The sequence below is a fragment of the Camelus bactrianus genome, chromosome 22 (assembly GCF_048773025.1).
Source record: "Camelus bactrianus isolate YW-2024 breed Bactrian camel chromosome 22, ASM4877302v1, whole genome shotgun sequence".
Taxonomy (NCBI): domain Eukaryota; kingdom Metazoa; phylum Chordata; class Mammalia; order Artiodactyla; family Camelidae; genus Camelus; species Camelus bactrianus.
The window spans coordinates 31871633-31884647 of NC_133560.1; the positions used below are offsets into that span (position 1 = coordinate 31871633).

Genomic DNA, 13015 nt, shown 5'->3' on the forward strand with positions numbered 1-13015 from the left:
AGTTAGGGGCTTAGTGACCATCAGCACCTTCCAGCTTGCAGGTGAGGAAGAAGCCACCGGGCTCCCAGCCCCACTCTGTCCCCAAGGCTGGCCTCATTGCCCTGGGTTCTCCTGCGAGGGGCCTAAGCAGATTCCAGCAGGAGAGCCAGGCCTAATCCTAACTCTGATCCTAATCCTTGCTGCCCTCACTACATTTTAATCCTGACCCTGCCCAGGTATTTTGAGGACAAGTGAGACTGAGGTCAGCAGGGAGGGGAGGATGGCCACTTTGGTGCTCCAGCCTCATGCCCACCCTCCCTCCAGCCATCTGGTGAGCTCATCAGGACAGGCCCTGTGCCTTCCCACCCAGCCTCTGCCCGTGCAACCTGGGCCAGCCCCTCCCAGTGACCGCCCCCTGCCAGCACACAGTAGGTACTCCATAAAGAACCTGCGTTTTGTTGACTCCAATATAAGGTCACACCTCTACCTTAACTGAAAGTTGAGTCCACTGTTAAAGTGAACAAAAGTGCAACGGTGCCGGCTAATAAGAATGTAACACCCACACCTTCACCCGTACTTTGTCAGGTGATTCCAAGGTATGAATGAGTGAATGAGGGACTGAGTGGATGTCTGAACTGCCTTTCCCTGGGGCCTGCCCCTTCCCCGTGAGTGCACTGGGGAAGGCAGTAGGCTGAGCCTGAGCCTGCCTGGGGCAGGGCCTCGCTGGGAGGAGTGCTGGATGCCCCGCCTCCCCAGTCTGAGACTGGCCCCCTGGCGACAGCTCCACCCCTGCTCAGATGGGGCGGGGGCGACCTTCTGGGCAAGTAACCTGATTCTTCTGGCCACCTTGTAGGAAGTCTGGGGGAGGAAGCTGCATTTTCAGGATGTGCCCTCCCAGCTCCTGGGGTGTGTGGTTGGAAAAGGGGAGTTGCTGGGACGTGTCTCCCACGCCGTGTCTCTGCCACACCACAGATGGAAAATCCAGGTCCTGCAGTTTCCATGCAGGAGCTTGTCATGTCCTGGGGGTGGGCTGAGTTATTTTGAGTGTGTGTGGGGGTGCCTGCTGGCTTGCTTAAGGATAGTTGTTCTGGGGTGCAGGGGCTTTGGCCCAGAGAAATGCCCCTCAACCCCAGTGGTGGAGGAGCTGCAGATCAGCTGTGCACTGTCCCTGACTCCAACGACTTGGCTCTCTCCTTGGACCCCCCCGCCCCACCCCCACTCCCGCTAGCCCTCCCAGGAAGCAGGTACAGGGGCTCTTAGTTCCTAAGTCCCAGATGCTTGACCTTGGCCAGGGGCTGCTCCTCCGTGGACCTGACTCCCTTCATCTCTGAAAGAAGCTGAGAAGCATCTGCTTTAAGATTTTTGGAGGCGGTGAGGCTGGGGACAGGCTGCTAGGGTTCCATCTTCTCACTGTGTGACCTTGAGAGAGTGACAGAACCCCTCTGGTGTCCTGTGGGGTCGAAGCGGGAGTCTCGAGAAGGTGCTGGCACTACCAAGCCCTTTCAGATGGTTCCAGCCCAGAAGACCCAGTGGGAGTGCGTGGACACCGAGAGTGAATGCGATGGGCCCCTGGGGCCTCAGGTTCCCCAGCTTCCGTGCTTCTGACCCCCAGGAGCCTCCCACTCAGAGCTGCCTTGGGACCTGGTGGGAACGTGGGGCACCAGCCCCAACGCTGACCCTGTCCAGAGGGTGAGCAAGTTCCTACCTCCTGGCGGGGCTTGCTCTCGGGGTAGTAAGTGTGCGACATAGGAACAGGGCCTGGCACAAACAGGGTGGGTGTTGAGGAACCTGATCTTCTCAAGTGCCAGGGTAGTGGATTTAAGCCTTAGGAGGAAAGAAAACCAACCTCCGCAGTTTTGCCATGACACCCCGTCAGTTTTTAGGCATTTCCTGATTCCGAGGTACTAGCTCACACACAGCACTAGTGCCACTCTCCAAGGAGGAGACCGAGGCTCAGAGAGGGCCCCGGGCGGACGCGTCTGTGGGAGCCGGTGCTCCATCCTCCTCCACACCCCGATTCTGCCGGTCTGTCCGTTCACCCCCTCACTCACCCGTTCCTTTGTTCCTTCCGTCTCCCCTTATTCGCCGACTCAGCCGGCCCAGTCTGTGTGTGACGGGGGCGTGCTGCCGGACCCGGACCCGGACGCTCTGGGGTGATCCCGGACTCTCCGTCCCTGAGCCTCAGCCTCCCGGTCTGCGGGCGGGGTGATTGTCGGGCGCAGGCGATTCCTCCCAGCTCGGAGACCCGCCACCCCTCCTCGGTACCGACCCGGGTTCCCCGGCCGCCCCCGCGCGCACTTTCCACCCGCTCTCCGCCCTGAGCTCGCGGGCGGGGCGGGGGCAGAGTCCGCCCCCTCCACTCGGGCTGCTCCGCCCCGCACGCCGCTCCCCTGCTCTGTCCTGCCCTCCCCTTGCAGGCTGGGCCCGGCTCCGCGACCATGTGACCCCGGGGCCCGGCCGGGACGCGACGGGACGCGCTGGGACGGGCACCGGGGGTCGCGGGCGCGGCCCGGGGCGGGGGCGGCATGGAGCGGAGGTGGGTCTTCGTGCTTCTCGACGTGCTGTGCGTGCTGGTCGGTAAGAGCCGCTGGGACCTGGTGTTTGAGGGGGGACCCCTTCCCAGGCGGTACCTGTCCCCGCTCCCTGCGAAGGTTTGTAGGACAGGTGGTGGGGTGCGCGGCGCCTCCACCCTTCGGAGGCCCTCTGGAGGTGGGGAGAACTTGGGGGGACACTCAGGCCGCGAAACGACCTCTGCGCCCCCCGCCCCTAGTGCCCTAGCGCCTGCCTGCGCCCTCCCGGGCCTCAGTTTCCCCTACGCGTCCCAGGTTCCGGAGGGGGTCGGTGTCAGGAAGTCGCCGTCTGGAAGGGGTTCGGGGGACCAAGTATGCCTCCCCCTCCCGCCCTGCCCGGTCGGGCCAGGGCGGTGATTCACGCGGGCGGTGGCCCGGTTGGGGAGGGCCGGGTGGGTGGCGCGACCGCGGGTCGCCTGGAGGCCCTCCAACCCCTGGCCCTCGGGCGGCAGTCCCTGTCGGGTCAGGGAGGGCTGAGCCCTGGCCCAGGACGCACCGGTAGTGGGATTCGAACCCGCTCCCAGCCGCCCTCTCCCCTCGGGCCTGGGAGAGGCAGAAGAAAGGCTGGGCCGCCGGCTGTTGTTGGACTGGGGGACTCGGGGTGGCGCGGACCAAACCTGTCCAGCGGGTTTGGCGGCCAGGCCGGGGGAGGGGGCAGCCCGAGGTCCCCTCCCCGCCCCTCCCCCAGGGAACAAAGGCTGAGTGTTTGTCTGCTCCCAGGCCGTGCGGACCATGACCCCGGCACCGGGAGGGGCCCCTCCAGCCTAAATTGCCCTCCCCACCCCCTGGCTGGTGCTGCTCCTCTGTTGGGACCCGCGGGTCCGCTCTGACCGATGGCAGATGTCAGGCTCTACTCCCAGGTCCTGGAAGAGACCCCTTTGGGGTGGGCCAGGTGGCAGCACAAAGCCCCCAGGGGACGTCAGCCAACACTGGGCATCACTTCCTGAGCAATTATTATTTATTTTAACATTTATGTGTGGCACTTACTGTATGCCAGGCACTAGGTAACATGCAAATGATTAAACCTTTTCCTCCAAATAGCTGGTGAGGGAGGAGCTTGTTGTTAGCAGATGGGAGACTCCCCCTTAGAATGGAGGTCCCACAGAAAGGTGGGTTCTTGCCCGCTGGCTGGAAAGGATTCGCAGCACAGGCAGAGGGACAGAGTGAAAGCTGCTTTATTGCTTAAGGGGAAGAAGAAAAGGCGCTGGAGCGGGGAGCGGGGGAGCCGTAAGCCCGGGTGGCTTGACCAGGAACTGCCGCCCTTGGGGGTCTCAGCTGGGTCCTTTTATCTGTTCCTCTTTGTGGCTTCTTCTCGTTGGCTGCCCTTTTCGCCCTCACTTCTCCGCTCATTCCCCTGACTCCTTCTGCTCTGTGCAGCAGAGTACTTCGCAAAAACAAGGTTAAGCAGTCGGGACCCTCAAGCAGTGTGGTCAGGCAAGATTAGATCTATCAGGGCTCTCTTTTCCCTTCGGATAACTTTTTCCATTTCTCAAGCAAAAGTATCTGCTCAGACATAGGTTAAATTTAAACTTATAAAGGATTCTCTAGACAATGAGACCGAGTTTCAGTTCCCTAGTTCCCTGCGTTTCACCCCAGAGATGTTCATCCACCTGCTGGAGGTCACACGGCGGGGGAGGTGGAGCTGAGACTGGGTGGTGTGCTGACGCTGTACTAGGTGCTGGTGGTCAGGCAGACCTGGCTTCCATTCTGGAAGCTTCAATACATGAACAGTTCAGTTCTCGATGGTGACAGGCTCCTGAGGACATTGGAGGTGGGTGGGAGGGCAGGGAAGCTCTGGTGGTGTCTGCCAGGGTGGGGGCAGGGAAGGGGTGGGTGACACAGACATCTGAGCCAGAGCATACCAGGCAGAGGGCGGCCCCAGTTCCAGTGCTCTGAGCTCTGCTTCCTGAATCCCAGGTCGGATGGTGGGGGGCTGGGGGGTGGGGTGGGTGGGGGTGGCTGACTCTCCAGAGGAAAGGGCTGGGGCTGAGGGAGAAGGGTTGGGAGGCTGACCTCGCTGGTCTGGGCACGCCGTGTGGGCCCCTGCCCGGCTCAGGCCACAGGGATAGGGCCTGACTGGATTTCTCAGTCTTCTGAGATTTGATCTCCTTCCCCTGCCCCTCCTCCCAACTTTGGGAGTCTTCTCAGAGGCCTGTCTGCCTCCACCCTTGCCCTCACTCACAGCAGGCAGAGATCTCGTGCCGGCATCCCCCTGCTCCCTGCCACCCAGCCTCCCACCTCACTCCCAGCCCTTCCCAGCGGGGCCCAGGCCCACCTCTGGGCCTCCTCCTTTACGCCACCTTCTCTGTGTGCCTACCCGACACCCTATTGAAGCAGCAGCCGCCTCCCCTATGTTTGTTTTTTTTTAAATTTAATTTAATTTAATTTTTTAAAGCATTTTCTTATTGAGTTATAGTCATTTTACAATGTTGTGTCAAATTCCAGTGTAGAGCACTATCTTTCAGTTATACATGAACATACACATACTCATTGTCAAATATTTTTCGCTGTGAGCTACCACAAGACCTTGTATATATTTCCCTGTGCTTCCCCTATGATTTTTATTCCTAGCCCCTCTAAGCTCCAAGAAGCAGACCTCTGTATTTTCTCCACTGAGTCTTTTCCCAGACTCAGCCCCAGCACGGAGTGGCCCTGGAGGCCCTTGCATTTGGCCTTTGGAAGAAGGAGTTGGCCCTACCCTCCCCTGCTCTGGGATTCTGGCCCCAGAAAAGCCACACCTTTCTATACCTGTCATCTGTCCTGCCAGGGCAAAGGGCACACTGCCTGGGTTTGTCCCTTTCACCCACCCCGGAAGCAGAGAGCCCAGGGCTCTGGTGCTGTGGTGCTGTCTTGCAGAGCCTGGTCATGGCTTGTGGCTCCTGAGTGTGCATTTGGACGGAGCTCCTAGGGCCTGGCTGCGTCTGCCAGTCACCGTGTGCCTGGCTCAGGGACAGCCCAGGGGTGCAGGCATCTCAGTGCCCCCTTACCGCAGTGTGTCCCCGATCTCTGGCTGGCCCTAGAGTGATGAGCAGGGAGGCCTGTGACACACTGGCCTTGGCCAGGCCTGGAGCAGCTCTGGGGACTGAGCCTTGAACACGGTGGCCCCCCTCCCCACCCCTCAGGTGCCCATAGATGGGTGTGTGTATTGAGGGCCGTGGTCCAAGTATCACACGGCAATTGCACAGTTACACACAGGGGCCAGAAACATGAAGAATGGGAATTTCCTCCTGTGAGAGTGGGGCCAGGAGCAAGCAGTCAGGAGGGTGAGTGGAGGTCAGTCAGAGATGTTCTGGGCAGCGAGAATGATGTGACATGTGCCAGCTTTGTGCGGAGGGCAGGGGGAAGGGGAGAGGGTAGAGATGGGGGTGGGGAGTGTGGGCCTGGGGAGGAAGTGCTATTTATCTGATATGACAGGGAACCACAGGGGGTTTTAATGGGGGCAGCAACCTCCCATCTGACTCAAGGAAAGCTCCTCCCAGCTATCGGGTGGACAGGAGGTGAGGGAACCAGGATGGACAACCCAGCTTGTGTATGTGGCCCCGGAGCTCAGCCATGGGAGCCTGCAGCCGGGGGCAGGGGCCTCGTGGTACCAGCCTTTTCTTCCTGCCCCCTCCAGCCGCCCTGCCCTTTGCCATCCTGACGCTCGTGAATGCCCCGTACAAGCGTGGATTCTACTGTGGAGATGACTCCATCCGGTACCCCTACCGTCCAGACACCATCACCCACGGGCTCATGGCCGGGGTCATCATCTCAGCCACCGCCATCCTTGTAAGGGCAGAGAGCCTCCGAGGGAACGGGTGGGTGTTAGTTCTGCCCAGGGTGGTGTCTGTGGGGAAGAGGGCCCCTTTCAGAGTGCCTGGGTCCCGGTGACGTCAGGGCAGCCAGGAGTCCTGACCCCTTTCAGTGGGTGGGACCTAGCGAGGCCCAGTGCCCCTGCCTGGTGGAGACCCCACGGCTGCTACCCCTGCAGGTGTCAGCCGGGGAGGCCTACCTGGTGTACACGGACCGCCTCTACTCCCGCTCCGACTTCAACAACTACCTGGCCGCCATCTACAAGGTGCTGGGGACATTCCTATTCGGGGCTGCTGTCAGCCAGTCACTGACAGATCTGGCCAAATACATGACTGGCCGCCTGCGGCCCAACTTTCTGGCAGTGTGTGACCCCGACTGGAGCCGTGTCAACTGCTCAGTGTACGTGCAGGCGGAGGTGTGCAGAGGAAGCCCTGCTAACATCACCGAGTCCAGGTGGGCAGTGCTGGAGGGCCTGGGCACAGACACACACCCCCAGGAGCAGAGGGGTGCTAGAGAAGGGCCCTCAGGAGCTGGTTATTGAGGGATGAGGTGCTGGACAGAGAAGGTGAAGAGGCAAGACATTGGCAGAGAACAGGCGGGAGCAGGGCCTGGAGGTGCTTGTTGGCCTGCGTCCCACAGACGGGAGGTGAGGGTCCAGGGATGCCGGCAGGCCCAGGAGCGAAACAGTAGGTGTCAGGAGACAAGCTCCACCTCCTAAATTTCAGGCCCCATTCTCATGCTTCTGCTCTGTCCTCTCACCATCTCTACTGATAGAATTTTCATTTAATTGATGTTCTTATTTTACCTCTTTAAAAATTAAGTGAAATTCGCATAGCGTAAAATCCACCAGCTTAACCGTCTTAATGTGTACCATTCATTGATTTTTGGCACATTCACAATGTTGTGCATCCATCCTCCTAATGTTATTCCAGAATATTTTCATCATGGAAAAAGAAACTCCATGTCCATTCTCTATAGCCCCCCTCCCCCAGCTCCTGGCAACCAGGTCCCCCACTCTCTGTGTCTGTGGACTGGCCTGTTCTGGACGTTTCACATCAGTGGAATCACACATTGTGTGGCCTTTGTGTCTGGCTGCTTCAATGTTTCAGAGTTCATCCATGTTCTCACTTCTGTCAGTTTTTGCTTTGTGTGCTTTGAGGCTCTGTTTTTAGGTGCGTATATCTTTGCAATTGTTATGTCTTCTTGATGGATTGATCCTTTTATCACTATATAATGTCCTTTGTCCCCCAGCAGTTTTTGACTTAATATCTATTTTGTCTGAGAGTAGTGTAGCCACTCCCACTGTCTTTCAGTTACTGTTTACTTCCATTCTTGTTCTTTCAGCCTATTTGTGTCTTTGAATCTAAAGTCAGCATCTTGTACACAGATGTTTTTTCAATCTTTTCTCCAATCTCTGCCGTTTAATCGGGGAGTTTAATACATTCATTGTAATTACCGATATTTTGTCATTTGTTTTCTATATTTTGTATCTTTTTTGTTTTTCAGTTTCTCCACCAAGGCCTTTTCTGTTACATAGGTATTTACTATGCAAAAAATTTGCAGCTATATGACTCTACCCTCTACGAGGTTATTGTCAAAAATTATGTCTTTATACATTGTGTGCTCATCAACATAGATTTATAATTACTGTTTTATGCAGTTTTTTTAAAAAATGAGGTATTGTTGTCATATGACATTATTAGTTTCAGGTGTACAACACAATGATTTGATACTTGTATGTCATGTGGAATGAGCACTGTAAGTCTGTTCAACATGTCATGATGTATGCATGTTTTTACTTAATCATGGAGGGAAAAATAGGAACTGTAAACCAAAACACATTATTACTGATGTTCATATTTTGTAGTTACTCTCACTGTTGTCTTTTATGTCTCTGTGTGGATTTGAGTTACTGTCTAGTAGCCTTCATTTCTCCTTGAAAGACTCCCTTTTGCATTTCTTGTGGAGCAGGTGTATGAGCTATGAATTCTCTCGGTTTTTGCTTGTCTGGGAATGTCTAAATTTCTCCTTTATTTTTAAAGGATGATTTTGCCGGATAGAGAATTCTTGATTGACAGGTTTTTTTGTTTCTCTTACTGTAATTTGAATATGTCGTCCTTCTGGCCCCCATGGTTTCTGATAAGAAATTAGCTGCGAATCTTATTGAAGATTCCTCATACATAATAAGTCCCTTCTTTTGCTGCTTTCAATGTTTTCTCCTTGACTTTGTCTCTTGGTAGCTTGATTAGAATGTGTCTCTTTGTGGGTCTCTGAGTTTATCCTATTAGGAGTTCAGTGAGTTTTTTAGATGTGTAGATTAATGTTTTTCATCAAATTTGGGAAGTTTTCAGTGATTACCTCTTCAAATATTCTTTCTGTCCTTTTCTCTCTCCTCCTTTTGGAGTACCTATTGTGTATATGTTGCTACGATTTGATGGTGTCCCACAAGACTGGGGCGCATTCATTTTCTTCATTCTTTTTATGTTTGGTGCCTCAGACCAAAATTCTCAGCTGACCTGGCTCCATGTTCACAGACTCTTCTGCCTGCCCAGGTCTGATTTTGAGCTCCTCTGGTGATTATTTTATTTCAAATACTACAGTTTTGAATTCCAGAATTTCTGTTGTGTTCATTTTTATAACGTCTGTTTCTTCTTGATGTTCTATATTAGGTGAGACATTTTCACAGTACCTTTAGCTCTCTGAACACAAATGACACGTTAAAAGTCTTTGTCTAGTAAGTCTAACGTCTGGGGTTCCTCAGGGACAGCTTCTATTAGTAGATTTTTCCCCCCTGTGTATTGCCCACATTTTTTTCCCCCCGTGTGCCTTGTAATTTTTTTTGTTGAAAAGTGGGCTTTTAAAAATTGAAGTATATAGTCAGTTATAATGTGTCAATTACTGGTGTACAGCATACTGTCCCAGTCATGCATATACATACATATATTCGTTTCCATATTCTTTTCCATTGAAGGTTATTACAGGATATTGAATATAGTTCCCTCTGCTGTACAGAAGAAACTTGTTTTTTTAATCTGTTTTTATATGTAGTGGTTAACATTTACAAATCTCAAACTCCCAAATTTATCTCTTCCCACTCGCTTTCCTCTGGTAACCATAAGATTGTTTGCTATGTCTGTGAGTCTGTTTCTGTTTTATAGATGAGTTCATTGGTGTCCTTTTTTTTTTTTTTTCTTTTAGATTCCACATCTCAGTGATACCATATGGTATTTTTCTTTTTCTTTCTGGCTTACTTCACTTAAAGTAATGGACTGAGTCCATCCGTGTTGCTGCAAATAGCAGTATTTTATTCTTTTTTATGGCTGAGTAGTATTCCATTGCATAAATATACCACAGCTTCTTTATCCAGTCATCTGTCGATGGACATTTTGGCTGATTCCATGTCTTGGCTATTGTATATAGTGCTGCTGTGAACACTGGGGTGCATGGTATCTTTTCAATTTAGAGTTCCTCTGGATATACACCCAAGAGTGGGATTGCTGGATCATATGGTAAGTCTATTTTTAGTTTTTTGAGGAATCTCCATACTGTTTTCCATAATGGCTCCACTAAACTGCATTCTCACCAGCAGTGTAGGAGGGTTCCCTTTTCTCCACACCCTCTCCAGCATTTATCACTTGTGGACTTTTGAATGATGGGCATTCTGACTGGTGTGAGGTAATACCTCATTGTAGTTTTGATTTGCATTTCTCTGATAATTAGGATGTTGAGCATGTTTTCATGTGCCCATTAGCCATTTGTGTGTCTTCATCGGAGAATTGCTTATTTACATCTTCTGCTCGTATTCGGTTTGGGTTGTTTGGTTTTTTGTTATTAAGTTGTATGAGCTGTTTACATATTCTGGAGATTAAGCCCTTGTCAGTCTCATCTTTTGCAAATATTTTCTCCCATTCTGTAGGTTGTTGTTTTGTTTGTTTTATGGGTTCCTTTGCTGTGCAAAAGCTTATATGTTTAATTAGGTCCCACTTGTTTATTTTTGCTTTTATTTCTATGAAAACTGAGCACCTGTAACATTATAAAGTAGCAGCTCTGGAAATCAGATCCTACTCTCCCCAAGGATTGCTGTTGCTGTTTGTTGTAGATGTTGCTGGTTGTTTGCTTAGTGACTTTCCTGAACTAATTTTGTGAAGTCTGTGTTCTTTGTCACGGGTGGCCATAAAGTTCTGCTGTCAGCTGCGAACACCTGGAACTGGGGGAAAAGCTCCCGGTTTACAGGTGGGCTCTGTGCAGTGTTGGGGCGTGTCCACTGACAACTCTGTCTTAGCTTGCAGCACCTGAAGGTCGGCCAGAGGTGAGAGTCTTGGGCCTTCTCAGTTCTTTCCTGAGCATGGGTGCAGCCCTGGCCTTTAGACTTCCAACCCTTACTCTCCAGAGCACCTGATTCCCTGGCCTTTCCTCCCAAGCTTTTTGGTTAGTCTGTCTGCCTCCACTGCTGTCCACTGCCCCAGGCAGCAGTGACGATTACATTTCCTATGAATGTTTCCGACCAGTGCTCCAGGGAGCCCCCAGCTGGGACCACACAGTCACAGTTCTTTGTAAGTGAGGTCTGTTCTGCTCCGTCTGGTGCACATGGCCACCCCCAATCTGATTCTCATCATTGTTGTCAGTTTTTCTGTTGCTTTTATCAGGGGGGTGGAGTGGACCTCTGGAGTTTCTTAATATGCCATTTTAAAACTTGAAATTATATAAAAAGAAAATGTGAACCTTGCATCAGGGGCCGCAGATGGAAAATAACCTTGAATAGAAACACAGTGAATGTGAAGCTGTGGTTTTAACAGCTTGCTGGACACAGCTGACTACCCTGGGTCTGTGTCCCGGGCCCTTAGCATCTTCATGGTGAGGCCCTAAGGACCACGCACCCCTACTGGGACTTTCTGTTGCATCGTCAGAAAAGTGGAAAGGGAAGAACTGATGGTGTCTAACGCTAGCAGTGTTTCTACATGAACTCCTTCCTTGTGCTGAGTCCCGGGCTTAGGGAAACCAGCAGGAGGGGCGGGGCGGGGGGGGGGCGGTGTTGGAAGGCAGCAATGCTGCGGGAGCTGCCTGGCCTCTGAGCCCTGGGGGCTGCCCTCTGCCCGGCCTCCTGACCCTGCTGGCCCCCACCCCCTTTTTAGATTATCTTTCTACTCTGGGCACTCCTCCTTCGGAATGTACTGCATGATGTTCTTGGCGGTGAGTCTGTGTCTCTGTGACCTGCTTGTTGTGGGGCAGTGGCCAAGTCACTCCCCTTCCATGGGTGGGTGAGGGGGTGATGGGTGGGCTAACTGGTTCGGTCATAAAAACGGGAGGTCCTGGGTCTGTGGGTTCACTCCTGGCCCCAGTGCTCCATCTGTGCATTGTGTGGGACCTGAGCCTGGCAGGGGCCCATGCTGACGGCTGCTCTTGGCTCTCGGCCCCCAGCTCTATGTGCAGGCTCGGCTCCGCTGGAAGTGGGCGCGGCTGCTGCGGCCCACCGTGCAGTTCTTCCTGGTGGCCTTCGCCCTGTACGTGGGCTACACCCGCGTGTCTGACCACAAGCACCACTGGAGCGATGTTCTCGTCGGCCTCCTGCAGGGGGCACTGGTGGCCGGCCTCACTGTGAGCTCCTGGGTCCTGACCCCCTGCCCTGACCCGAGACCACACTCTGGGACCCCCTTGCCCTCTTTCTCTCTTCCCAGGACCCCAGGCCTCCCCTTTCCCATCTTCCCTGTAAGAACCCATCTCTGTCTTTCTCGTTGCCCTGCCCCACGGTGCCCCTCCCCTCCTGGGTCCCACCGCCCCTCCCTGTGTGGTTCTGCCCTCATCCCCGCCCACTCTTACCTTCCTCTCCTCTGCCAGGTCCGATACATCTCTGACTTCTTCAAAGCCCGGCCCCCACAGCACTGCCCAGAGGAGGAGGACATCGAGCGGAAGCCCAGCCTCTCGCTGACACTGACTCTGGGCGAGGCTGACCGCAACCACTATGGGTACCCGGTCTCCTCCTCCTGAGGCCGGGAGCCGTTCCCAGCTGGGGCTCAGGCTGTGGTCAGCATGTCCGTGGTCCTGGCAGGCCCTTCACCTGGGATGGTGATGAGGGCTCTGGCAGGCTCCAGGTGCCCCAGGCTGGCTCCCCGGGGCGGGTTCCACTAACCCCACCTCCTGAGATGGGACCAGGGGCCTGGGGTGCCTGGGGCAGCCCTAGAGTTTGGAGGAAGACCCTGTTCTCAGGACCCCCTTCGTTTGTGGGGTTAGGGAAGGGACTGAGAAGTCCCCGTGGGTGCTGTTTTTGTAAAATGGATTATGTATGTGGATTTTTAGTAAAGTAGGGCGTTCAGTTGACAAATGTTATCAGCACTTCTGTTTTGTACGGCCGTTCTGAGGACCACTTTCCTTCAGCAGAGGCGGGGACCCTCTTTTGTCGGGGCTCTGCTGAGCTCAGTTGTGGGAGTAGCTGGTCAGTCAGCGAGGCCTGTGGTCGCTGCTCTGGGCACATTTGGCAGGAGGTCAGCGGAAAGAAGCACCGACTGCCCGTCGCTCTCTCAGGAGGCCCAGCATTGCGGCTGGGGGTCGGGCAGACCTGCACAAGTAGCAGGGGTAAGGGGGGCGGTCACACTGCGGAGAGAGCCCTGAGCAGGAGATGCCTGCAGTTGCTTGGATGCTGGAGGGCCAGGAGTAGGAGAGTCCTGAGACCCAAGTTG

At 54.1% G+C, this 13015-nt stretch overlaps 1 protein-coding gene across 3 annotated transcripts; it reads left to right on the top strand.

The window, feature by feature from the left end:
• Positions 1-2383: 2383 nt before the first annotated feature.
• On the top strand, positions 2384-12660 carry PLPP2 (phospholipid phosphatase 2). Of its 3 annotated transcripts, none has more exons than XM_010966599.3 (6): positions 2386-2556; positions 6166-6317; positions 6520-6794; positions 11474-11531; positions 11760-11936; positions 12177-12660. In XM_010966599.3, the coding sequence occupies exons 1-6, from the start codon at positions 2505-2507 to the stop codon at positions 12324-12326; spliced, it is 864 nt and encodes a 287-aa protein (XP_010964901.2). In that variant the 5' UTR covers positions 2386-2504; the 3' UTR covers positions 12327-12660. The 3 variants fall into 3 exon arrangements, with proteins under 3 accessions (XP_045360181.2, XP_010964901.2, XP_074207520.1); XM_074351419.1 differs by having other exon boundaries at positions 2386-2515; XM_045504225.2 differs by lacking the exon at positions 11474-11531 and having other exon boundaries at positions 2384-2556.
• The last annotated feature ends 355 nt before the right edge of the window (positions 12661-13015 follow it).

What these genes read in the sequence shown, in the direction of transcription:
- PLPP2 (XM_010966599.3), top strand. Translation starts at nt 2,505, where the DNA reads ATGGAGCGGAGGTGGGTCTTCGTGCTTCTCGACGTGCTGTGCGTGCTG. An exon ending in CGTGCTGTGCGTGCTGGTCG is followed by an intron (nt 2,557 to 6,165) that starts GTAAGAGCCGCT and finishes TGCCCCCTCCAG; the next exon opens with CCGCCCTGCCCTTTGCCATC. An exon ending in TCTCAGCCACCGCCATCCTT is followed by an intron (nt 6,318 to 6,519) that starts GTAAGGGCAGAG and finishes CTACCCCTGCAG; the next exon opens with GTGTCAGCCGGGGAGGCCTA.